At 48.5% G+C, this 12,284-nt stretch overlaps 1 protein-coding gene across 1 annotated transcript in view; it reads left to right on the forward strand.

The window, feature by feature from the left end:
* The window catches only part of Macroh2a2 (macroH2A.2 histone), a 53,444-nt gene that overhangs the window by 36,844 nt on the left and 4,316 nt on the right, over window positions 1-12,284 (forward strand). Inside the window, exons 6-7 of the mRNA XM_077105467.1 lie at window positions 897-996; window positions 6,565-6,654. Coding sequence (XP_076961582.1) covers window positions 897-996; window positions 6,565-6,654 — 190 coding nt within the window. The remainder of the gene's footprint in view (window positions 1-896; window positions 997-6,564; window positions 6,655-12,284) is intronic.

The raw sequence follows: 12,284 nt of genomic DNA on the forward strand, positions 1-12,284 counted from the left end.
AAATAAAATACAAAATAGGGCTGGGATGTGGCTCAGTGGTCGAGGGCCCCTGAATTCAATTCCCAGTACAATAAATAAATAAATAAATAGCAAGGTGGCCAGACAGAGGTAGGTTGGAAACCCAGAGCCAAAATTACATCCCTCCTGCAAAATTATTGGCCTCAGTGCCCTATCCCAAAACTTCAGGGCTGCTCAGGGGGAAATGCCAAACCCTGGGAAGGGAAGGCAAGCCCTGAGCATCTCTCCCTCACAGGAGCTGCTCAGAGGATGTTGCACCCAAAACCAAGGCCACCAAGGGTGGGAGCCAAAGGCATAAACAACAAAAGAAAGAAATGAGAAGTTCCATTCTGGTTCCCAAAAGAGAAGGCAGATTTGTTGCATTCTCTAGCGTCAAAGTGAAAAATCCACTGAGCTCACAGGAGCCTCTTCAAACCCAAACACCAGCTGGGCGCAGTGGCGCCATGTCTCAAAATAAGATAAAGTCAAATAAACAGGGCTGAGAATGGAGGTCAGTGGTAGAGTGTCCCTGGGTTCAATCCCCCCAAAATAAAAATAAATGTAAAGGGCATGGTGGCACATGCCTGTAATCCCAGCAACTCGGGAGACTGAGGCAAGAGGATGGCAAGTCCAAGGCCAGCTTGGGCTATTTAGCAAGGTCCTGTCTCAAAACAAAATGAAAAAGGCCAGGGGTGCAGCTCAGGGGTAGAGCACTTGCCTAGCACGCAAAGGCCTTGGGTGCAATCCCCAGCACCGTCAGAGGAAAAGAAAACCTGGGAAACCTTTGCTCCACGCGCAGCCCTTGTGTCGATGTTCAGTGTGAATTATTGAGAGTGAGTGCGAGATTTTCCATGGGATTTGATCTTTCCCATATCTTCCATCTTTTCTTCCTAACTCAGCTGTCCCTGACCCAGAGTGACATCAGCCATATTGGCTCCATGAGAGTGGAGGGCATTGTCCACCCAACCACAGCCGAAATTGACCTCAAGGAAGATATAGGTAAGGTCCTGAGACTTCAGGAGAGGTGCCATGGGGTGGCACCTGCTCACGCAAGTCCTCACGAAGTCAGCCCTTGTCCCGGGGTCCCCTGTCAAACTCTGTCTCTGTACGTAATGGAACAGCATCACTACAGAGTAACTCAGCCACATATTTCGAGAAATTTATATTGAAGTATAGCCTAGAGATAGATCATTACTGTACAACTTGATGAATTTTTCTCAAAGCAAATACCACCAAGCAACCAGCACCTAGGTCAGGAAGCAGACCCTGTAGCACCCAGCGTCTCCCCAGGCCCCTCCCAGCCATCATCTTCTCCAGGGGGAACCACTATCCTGTCTTCTCACACGTGGAGGGGCTTCATCTCTTGAACTTAAGTGAAATCGGAGTCTGGCTCCTGTTAATTGGCAGAGCGTTTGTGGAATCCAGCTGTGCTGCTGAGTGTAGCTGTGTCCGTTCATTTTCTGTGTGGAAGACCCCAATTTATCAATCCATTCTGCCATTGATGGCATCTGAGTAGTTTCCAGATTGGAAATATGCTACATGTTTTGGACGAAACCTCATTCTCTTTTCAAGTGCAAATATTGAAAATGCTCTTGGTAAAAAGGAAAGAGAGCGCTAGAAAAACTTCGGTAGTCTGTAAGGCCGCGAGCACTGGTTGTTTCACCAGTGGTTTTCCACCTGTCCCATGAGTGGGGAGGGCATTGCAAAGAACAGCACATGAAATGGGTACCCCTCATCCATTTTTACAAGACAGAACAGCCTCTACTCCCACTGAAAGGGTAAAGTGAACAAAGGAAAGGCCTGTTGTCTCTAGGGTGCGGATTGCCTCTTGTGGGGGTCTGGAGAGGAGAGATGGGTGGAAAGGGGCCAGGTGGTTAAGAGAGCAGATTTTGAGTCCACCTGGTGTGTGCCCCGCCTTTTACAAATCCCTTCCTAGGGCTGGGGATATAGCTTAGTTGGTAAAGTGCTTGCCTAGCAGATATAAGCCCTGGGTTCTATCTCCAGCACCAATAAATAAATAAATAAGCAAGTAAACAAACAAACGCCTCCTAGCTCTGTGACCTTAGGCAGTTTTCTTAACTTGGCTAACCCTCAGTTTCCTCATCTGCAATTGAGAATAACAAGAGAACTTGCTTCTTGTCGTGCTATGAAGATTAGGGAGGCATACTTGGGGCTTGGCCAAGAGTTGAGCTCGCTGGCATTTGAAAATTGAGTCTTAATATTTGCTGCTGTGTTACCAGCAGGCCCACCCATCACCACTCAGTTCTCCACCACGGACCCAGATCAAGCATCCCATGCAGCTAAGACCTTTTTTTTTTTTTTTTTTAACTGCACTAGGAATTGAACCCAGGGGAGCTCTAACCCAATTTTTAGGTCTATATTGAGACAGGGTCTCACTAAGTAACTGAGGCTGACCTCGATCTTGCAATCTTCCTGCCTCAGCCTCCTGCGTTGCTGGGATTATAGGCATGCATCACCATGCCCAGCACCATGCTTTATTCTTTTAAAATATTATGTTAGAGGCTACAGGTGTAGTTCAGTGGTAGAGTGTGTGCTTAGCATGCATAAGATCCTGAGTTTGATCCCCAATTCCCTCTGCATGCAAAATAAAATGAGTTATTACAAAAATGTTTAAGCATACACACAAACAAGAAAGTGTAATGAACCCCTCTGCAGATGCAATAATCAGTTACGAGTGTGATCAAGCGTGTTTCGGCTTTTAACCCCTCCACATATTTCCAGACAACATATTATTTTAACTGTGAGTAGTTCAGAACAACCTCTAAAAGATAACCAGTGCTGGGCATTGGCACACGCCTGTAATCCCAGCAGCTCCAGAGGCAGAGGCAGGAGGATCACGAGTTCAAAGCCAGCCTCAGCATTTAGCAAGGCCCTAAGCAAGTCAGTAAGACCCCGTCTCTAAATAAAATATAAAAAAGGGCTGGGGATGTGTCTCAGTGGTTAAGCACCCGTAGCTTCATCCCCAGTGCCAAAAAAAAAGATAAGGGCTAATTTTTAATAACATAAGCATAGTACCATTATTACAGCTAAAAACATTAGCTTCATATCAACTATAATGAATGTTGAGATTCCAATTATGTCATGAATATTATTTTTTAAAATTAATTAGGACCCAAATGAGTCCACAGACTGCAATTGGTTGATAAGTCTTTGAACTCACAGGTTCCCCCTTTATCTGTCTTTTTTATTTCTTTGCAATTTATTTGTTGAGGAAACCAGGCTGTTTGTCCTGGAGGGTCTCATACAATCTGGATTTTGTTGTTTGCATCCTCATTTAACATCTTTTCTTCGCTGTGTATTTTTGTTGTTTTGTTTTGTTTTTATAAGTTGGTAGTTAGAGCTAGAAGCTTAATGAGATCCAGGTTCAAGAAATTTGGGACTGGGGACGAAGCTCAATGGTAGAGTTCAGGAGGCCGCGAGTTCAAGTCCCAGCGCCATAAATAATAACTTAGTAAGACTCCTTGGAAGTCTTGTTTTTGGAACAGGGTGCTCGTTGTCTCTCTTTGCATGACCTTAGCAGCCGCAGATGCCCCTTCCTGGATTGTCCGTTTGCCCGCGGTTGCTAAGCGTGGATCCTCTAATTCTAGTGTTCCTTCATTTCTTCGTGGGGATGCTTCCCCAGAGTGAAGCTGCCTCTCTGCTTCTTCAGCTGCTTTGTTCTTAAGTGTTTAGTGGACAGGGTGGACTCTCCTTGCCTTCTGCACATCTCCACTGGGTCCCTGGTCTGAATGCAGGGGCAGCAGCTTCAATTTCTCTGCTCCTCTGTATGAATTAGCTACCACCTTGGTTACCAGGCTTCCTCGGGGTTCTGGACCCAGCAGATCAATACTGACTGAGAGTCTGGAAGCCAGAAAGAAGACTCAGAGTTGGTTGGCAGAGCCTGCAATCCCCTTTCCTAGTCATATCATTGAAACCCAAGTACCAGGGGGGCGTGGTGGTGCACGTCTACAATCCCAGGGACTCAGGAGGCTGAGGCAGGAGGACTGCAAGTTCCAGGCCAGCCTCAGCAATTTAGTGAGGCCCTAAGCAACTTAGGAAGACCCTGTCTCAAAATAAAAAAAATAAAAAGGACTGAGGATGTAACCCAGGGGTAAAGGTTCCCTGGGTTCAATCCCCAGTACCAAAAAAAAAAAAAGAATAGAAACCCAAGTACCTGGCTGAGGAGCAAAGCAAAGGAGGGAGGCAGCAGGTGAGATCCGAGTTCAGCAGCCGAAGCCGGAGCCCGAGGTTCCCGCATGCCCTGTGGTTTCACACAAGTGCCCCGCTGGCTAGAGGAAGATGCCAAGATAGTGACCAGCAACTACGTAGGACTCACCCACAGCAGGCACAGCTGTGGCTAAGTGTAGCCAGGAGCTAGTTCAGGTGTAGCCTGTTCTTGTTCAACCACGGTTGCTAGCTCCACTGTCCATCGGGACCTAGTAGTGCTCACACAGTTAGTGCTGCCCAGGCACCCACAGCCACCACGGCTGCAGTTGCCAGGCCTAGTCCTACCACAGCTGCTGCTCGCGGAGCCTTCCCCACGGCACACACGGCACCTGCTCTGACTGCACCCACCACCACCCCCAGCAACTACACAAAACTACCAGGACTTGTACGTAAGAGCCACAGCTCCTGACTGGGTGCAATGGCACATGTCTGTAATAAGAGCAGCTTGGGAGGCTGAGGAGGAGGATTGCTAGTTCAAAGCCAGCCTCAGCAATTTGAGCAAGTAACATAACCAAGGCAGTGAGACCCTGTCTCTAAAAAATAAAAAGGGATGGGGATATGGCTCAGTGGTTTAATGCCCCTAGTTCAACAATTCCAAAAAGAAGATCCACAGCTCCTGTTGTAACGTACAGCAGGAAGCCATTCAACCAACAGCCAACAAAATTGCTGCTGCTGTGGTTGCTGCTGCCCAGCCTCAACTGTCTATTACTGAAAGCTACACAGGTCCCAAAGCAGCTGAGAGCCAAGGCACAAGTCACTATACTCAAGCCCAGGAAAAAGGAAACACAAGCACCTTCCTGAAGAAGCCCCTCCCCAGCCCCATGGATAGTAACTGCTAGAATAGACATTTGTCCTAAATAAAAATGTGCACAAAGTATTGTGGCTCTCCAAAGATACTTGAGTGTCTTGAGTGTAGAAAGTCTATCCCTGAGGCCCTGGGGAAGCCTCTGAACAGATGAGGGTGGTGGTAGTGGTGTTGAGTAGTCCTTATCTAAAATGTTTGGGACCAAATGTGTTTCAGATATTTTTTTGTTTTTTATTTGTTTGTTTGTTTGTTTGTTTTGTGGTGCTGGAGATTGGACCCAGGGCCTTGTGCAAGGCAAGCACTCTACCAACTGAGCTATAGCCCCAGCCTGTGTTTCAGATTTTTTATGTTTTCACATATACAAGATATCTTGTAGAGCGGACCCAAGTTTAGATATAAAACTCATTTAGATTTCATAGACACCTCACACACATAACCTAAAAGTAATTTTATACAATATTTTCAGTGCACTTGAGTTTTGACGGTGACCCACCCATCACGTGAGGTCAAGTAGGGAATTTTCCATGTGGTGTCATGTGGATGCTCAAAAATTTTTGGATTTTGGAGTAATTTGGATTTGGGGTTTTCATACTAGGAATGCTCAATCCATAATGATAACTAATAAGGAGAGATCTGAGACTCGCCCCAGACAGCCAGATGGCCACGTTCACTAGAAGATGGGAACGTCTGAGGGCAAACACCTGTGTCCCGTGGAGAACAGCCGTCACCCTAGTCCGAACACCCATGTCATCTCAGACATGAATGAGAGTGTGGGAAGAGGTGCTGGGTCCCCTGGTGCACTCAGGTGGGGTTCCTGCTTGGAGGCCAGACCCTGAGATATTGCAGAGCTTGCCCTAACAGCAGTGCCTGGGATGATGTCCCCACAGGAAGTCCGTGGAGATGAGCCTCCCAAATCTCTGCATGTCTCCATTGCAAATCAAGGCCTCAGTTGGAAGAACAAGATACTAGGCTGCCCTGGGCCTGTGTCTGTCCTCTGACCCAAGGACTCACAACTTGCTACTGAACCTGTAGAACAGAATACTGGCATCTTGGCCAAAATAAAGAATGAAATAAGTCATCTCCAGGACTGGAAATCACCCCTTAAAAGGTCCTTTAAAGTAGCTTGCTAACCAGCTGGACATGGGGGCACAAGCCAGTAATCACAGCAACTTGGGAGGCTCAGGCGGGAGGATTACAAGTTCAAGGCCAGCCTCAGCAACTTATCAAGACCTTGTATCAAAATTAAAAATGAAAAGTCTGGAGACGTGGCTCAGTGAGAGTGCATCCCTGGGTCCTATCCCCAATACCAATATTGGGGGGAAAAAGAGAGAGAGAGAAAGACTTACTAACTAAATCTGTTACACCAGAGGCCCAAAGACCCCTAGACCAGCAATCACTGGCAGACCAGGATGACAGCTGGGAAGTGAGATTCCTAGTGTCTAAGGATGCCCTCCCCCAGGCCTCCTGAGAATCTGTCCTACCATGGGATTATATTGAAAACACACCACGTGGCTTCCCCCTGTTCTCCTTTGCAGGTAAAGCCCTGGAAAAGGCCGGGGGCAAAGAGTTCTTGGAAACAGTGAAGGAGCTGCGTAAATCCCAGGGCCCTCTGGAAGTGGCTGAAGGTAAGCATAGACCGGGCTCCGCGACCCAGCACGGCCCCACCCTTCCCCGCCAGTCTCTGGCCGCGCTCACACGGATCTGGTGTCTGCAATGAAATATGCCCTAACTATCCCGAAGCTATTTCACAGGGCTTAAGTCTTGCCATTGTAATTTTTTAAAATTTTTTTGTAGTTGTATATGGACAGCGTGTCTTTATTTTATTTGTTTATTTTTATGTGGTGCTAAGGATCGAACTCAGTGCCTCATATGTGCAAGGCAAGCACTCAGCCCCAGCCCCACTGTAACCATTTTAAAGTGCATGAATTCCGTAGCATTAAGTCCTTCACAATGTTGTACAGCCATCGCCACGACCTAGTTCCACAGCGTTTTGATCACCTTGAAATTGAACAGAAGCCCCGTCCCCATTGAGCAGTCCCCCCACCTGCCTTCCCCAGGCCCTGGCATCCACTGATCTACTTTCTGCCTCTACACATTTGCCCACTCTGGACCTTTCACGTAAATGGAATCATACAGCGATGGGTGGCCCTTTGTGTCTGGCTTCTTTCACTTAACATGGGATTTTTTTAATATTTATTTTTCAGTTGTAGGTGGACACAATACCTTTATTTTATTAATTTTTATGTGGAGCCAAGGATCGAACCCAGGGCCTCACTCATGCTAGACGAGTGCTCTACCCCTGAGCCACACCCCAGCCCTTAACATGGTACTTTTGAATCCCACCCATGTGGCAGCATGCGTCGGTTCTTCTCTCCCTTTTATGGCCAAACGATATTCCACTTTGTTTATCCACTCAACCGTGGATGGGTGTCTGGGTTGTTTCCAACTTTGGCAACTGTGAATGGAGCCCCTGTGCACATCTGTGCAGAGGGTTTTTGTGTGGGCACCTGTTGTCATGGCTACTGGTAAGTGATTCCCTTTCAGAGCCATGTTCCCACCACACCGTCCCCAGGCCATTTCCTCTCTGTGCTGCACTCATGCTACGACTGCCGAGGACAGCGAAACCTCCTGCTGTCCCCAGACACAAGAAACGGGCACCAAGAGGGAGCCCTTGGGGGAGGAGGTGCAGCCCACTGGGGGCTGTGGCCGTGGACATGAGCAAGCAGCGGGGAGAGAACAGCAGCCAAAAGTGAGCTGAGCCTTTGGGGCTGTGTGACGGGGTTTGGATCTGACCCTATCTGGACCAGAAAGGCCACCTTGAAGTTAAGGCAGGGAACTGTCATGATCAGACTAGATTATTAGAAAAATAAAGGGAGCTCCCAGTCAAGAAAGAACACAAGTCCACACTTTAGAGCTGGTACACGCCCCTCCCCAGACATGCAATGGTGGGCCAAATTTCCTTTTTAAATTTTTTAAGACAGCCACCCTCAAACGTAAGATCGGGCTCTTACTCTTGCTCTCCCGCTCTCCCTCTCTCTTACTCTCCCCTTTCTCTCCGCCTCCTCTCCTTTCTCTCTCCCCCCTCCTCTCTCTCTCTTCCCTCTCTCCTCTTCTCTCTCTCTCTCTCTCTCTCTCTCTCTCTCTCTCTCTCTCTCTCTCTCTCTCCCCCGCCTTCTCTTCTGTGACTGACTGCTACAGTCCTGCTAATAAAATCTCAGACAGGTAAACGGTTGTTTTGGCCTGTTGAGTTTACAGAGCTTTTCCATCAACCTTTACATTGGTGCCAAAACCTGGGACGGGGATCCCCATCACTCAAGGCGGAACCCCGTTCCCAAACCCCAAGCCCAACTGTTCCTGTCATAGTCTACTCCTCTGGATTGCCTGCCTGACATCCACCACCGCGCTGCAGATTGTTGCAGGGCACGTTCATGGACTTCTCCCTGGAGAAAATCCATGTCTTCAATGCATGGATATGGGGCCTCCTGGCTCTTCTTCTCCAACCAACTGACCTCCCTCCCTCCCTCTAAACAACGCCCCTAGTCAGCAGGAAGTAGCCAGATCGAGTACAACACCCCCAAACCAAAACAAAAAAGGGAGGAATGTTGGTAAAGATGGCACCCGGAGGGCTTCTCTTCTGGGAACTCAAGTCCATGATGCACTGAATGGTACGCGAACCATCACCTCCAATCCCTGTGAATGGCTGCATCTTTGAATGGCGCACCTCCAATCCCTGAAGTGGCGCGAACTCTCGGCCAATGAAGAAGTAATGGCCCACTCACCTTGCTCCTCCTTTTCCTGTGTTAAGCCCCTAAATATCAACACCCTGTTTGTGCTCGCTCTCTTACTCTTACTCTCTTGCTCTCCCTCTCTCTCTTACTCTCCCCTCTCTCTCCACCCCCTCTCCTTTCTCTCTCTCCCCCCTCTTCCCCCTCTCTTCTCTTCTCTTCTCTTCTCTCTCTCTCTCTCTCTCTCTCTCTCTCTCTCTCTCTCTCTCTCCCTCCCTCCCTCCCCCCTTCTCTTCTGAGACTGGCCGCTATGGTCCTGCTAATAAAATCTCGGACAGGTTAAAAAAAAAAAAACGTAAGATGGGCATGTGTGTAGATGGAAGTAGAAGACATGCAGCAGCAACAGGGAGTTGCAGCCCAGGCCACTGGGATGCAGGGCAGAGCCTACGCAGAGCCACTAGGCCGCTCTTGCTTATAAAGGACTGCAGTCGCTGGTGGAAGGAGCAGGGCCAGGCTCGCTGCTCACAGCAAGGGGCTGGAGAGAACTCCTTGCCCTTTCTGAAGGCAAAGCTCTGACCATCCCCCAGGGCTATGGCTTGGGTGAAACTGGACTTTCTACAGTAGAGGAAGGATCCAACCCCTCACCCAGGCCCAAGGCCACATTGCCCACTGACCTCAGAGTCTGGAGGACCCTCATCCCCATGACCTTGAGACAGACCCAGATCAGCCATTCAAGAACTGCACCTGGTCTGGGGGCTTGGGGTCTGGGGGAGGCTCCCGCCAACCGCCTGACAGGGTGAGGAGGAGAGAAAATAGCTGCTCTCCACAGAATGAGGGTGCTGGCGCCTTTCACAACAGAGTCCCAGAGGTAGAAAACAGAGGTGTGGAAGCAGTATTTTAAAAGATCGCAGCTGGGAATTTTCTAGAATTAAACATGAGCCCTGGGGTTAAAAATATCAGGCATTATAAATAAAAATAGACCTCAAACCTGACCCATGATAATGAAGGGTCAAAGGTTCAAAACCCAAGAGAAACCTCCAAGGCAACCCAAGAGAAGAGCTAGATCATCCGTAAAGAAATGAGAAGTCTGGTGGCTACAGGCGCCTCATCAGCAGCCCGAAACTGGAAAGAGGAAAGAAAAGTCTTCAAAGCACTGAAGGGAAAACACGCCCACCAAGAATTCCACGGGGCTGTTTTTCATTCAAGAGTGAGGGCAAGAGGCTGGGGCTATAGCTCAGTGGTAGAGTGCTTGCCTAGCAATATATATATATATAACTGCACATGTGGTGTGATGCTACATTGTGTACGACCAGAGAAGTGAAAAGTTGTGCTGCAATTGTGTACAATGAATCAAAATGCATTCTGCTGTCATATATACCTAATTAAAATACGTAAATTAATAAGAAAGTATATTTATATACACAGAATGTGCACAATTTCAAACATGCAAAAGTTAAGCGGCAGCAATTCAGACACTTCTGGAAGGAACCAGAAGTCAATCAGAAGTAAGTAGAGGGCTGCAGGAAACAGTTGTGAATTGGCACAAGTATGTTGAGTCTAAGTATGTGTAGTCTGAGGCCAATCAGGCTAGAAAGAACACGAGTCCACACTTTAAAGTTGGTACACGCCCTGGGAAGAAGAGAAAAGAGGAGACGACCCTTTAGGATCTGACTTCATACTTCATTTAATTTCAAGACACCATCAGTTTTAATAAATGCCTTCATTGTTTGGGCCACTAAGATTAAATTTCGTAAGTGGGCTAATAGGAGACCCCGCATGAGGCTGGGACATTCAGATTAAGAGCACGGTGACCTATCCTGCAGAAAGGACAGCAAGTACATGTCTTGACTTTGGTGTTGGGAGGAAAGGCCTCTTGCTGGCGAACCTGAACTGCAGGCCAGTACTTCTGCAGGTTTACAGCCAAGTCCAGTGCTGCCCCAAACCTCAGGCGGAGAAGACAGTGGCGTGCGACCTCCGTTTGGTAGTGTCCCCAAGTGATGTAGAAGGAAATGCAACTTTATCTCTGAAAGAACTCAGCTTCAATCTTGGCTGACAGCAACTGTAAGATGCATCCTGATTTCAAAAAAAAAAAAAATTAAATAAGTAAAAGGATATTAAACGGCCTGGGGGTGTGGCTTAGTGGCAGAATGGTCACCTACAGTGCACAGGGCCCTAGGTTCAGTCCCAGCACCACCACAACAAAAAAGATAATAATGATTTTTAAGTGCATCTTGGGGTGGGCAAAGCAGACTGAATACAGTGCAGGTCCCGGTGCCCAGGGTGTGGAGAGGGTGCATCAGGAAATATTTTAGGAGCAGCACCAGTGAGAAGTAGCACCAGATAGCAGCTTAGTCAGAAGGGGATGCCGAATGAGGAAATGCCACATGCTGCCCTGGGAAGTGACAGAGGCTGTGTGGTAAACACATCCATGAATTTGTCGTAGGGGTCAGAGCCAGTTTGTGTTAACACCTTCAGTGCACACTGCAGGGTGGGAACACGGGGTGTGGTTGTGAATGAGGCCTCCTAACAGTCATTCCTTTGGGAACTTGACAAGTGAACGATAATTTTGCTGGACACACACTGGGCCTGGGGCACCAGAAAGGTCACCAGTACGCAGGGTGCTATTGAAAGCTGAGGGGGCGATGGGGCTGCAGATGGTTGCTTAGCAGCCAGAGCTGAACGCCTCCTGCAGCAGGGAAGACACTGGACCCCGCAGGCAGGAAGAACAGAGGTTGCTCTGGGGAACCGAAGCTCCACAGTGTCATGGTGACCAGGGATCAATGGTAGCTCTCCAGCAGGACAAGAGGCCACCCTGGGGTCCCTTTTTTTGCTATGGTGATGCCTAAGAACATGTCAGGCCTGCCACACTGTGATGATCCCCTGAGGGAAGGTTCTAGAAGCTTCTAGCAGCAGCCTGTCATCCTCAGAATGTACCTAGTAGGTGAAAGAGTTCCACCAGGGGACACCACTCAGATCAGAGATGGTGGGAGCCATTTGGTTAGCAGCGTTAGTCGGTGCTTATAACAAATACCTCCCAATAGCCTGACCCCTGCCCTTGGCACCTCCAGAGAGCATCACAAACCACAGCAGCTGCGAGCCGCGTTTCCCGTCTCCGGTTGCCATGGAGATGCTTTGCTTTGGATTGAAGTGTTATCAGGGGCGACCTCGAAATTCATTTTCTTCCTTGGTTGGATGTTTCACACCGCCAGTAAACGTATTCCTCTTGTTTAAAAATGACATTAGATTCAAAAGAATATCACTCGGCTGATAACATGACTATCGTTCCACACATATGTAAAATGAATCAGCCGTGGGTGTGAAGAACCAGCTTCCCCAGCACATGAGATGAGAGCCTTGGGGAAATTGCCCTAATCAGGCCAAACCCCGGGTCCCAGGTTCTCTGCAGGACAGTCCCAGGTTCCGGGTTCCAGGGCCCACTGTCCAGGCCCAACAGCCACATTCTGAAACATTCTAAGGGCTTAGAGGAAGGTGTCACAAGGCCGGTTCCTTCGGGAGGTGCAGGGGAGAGG

This window comes from Callospermophilus lateralis, chromosome 15, assembly GCF_048772815.1.
Source record: "Callospermophilus lateralis isolate mCalLat2 chromosome 15, mCalLat2.hap1, whole genome shotgun sequence".
Taxonomy (NCBI): Eukaryota; Metazoa; Chordata; class Mammalia; order Rodentia; family Sciuridae; genus Callospermophilus; species Callospermophilus lateralis.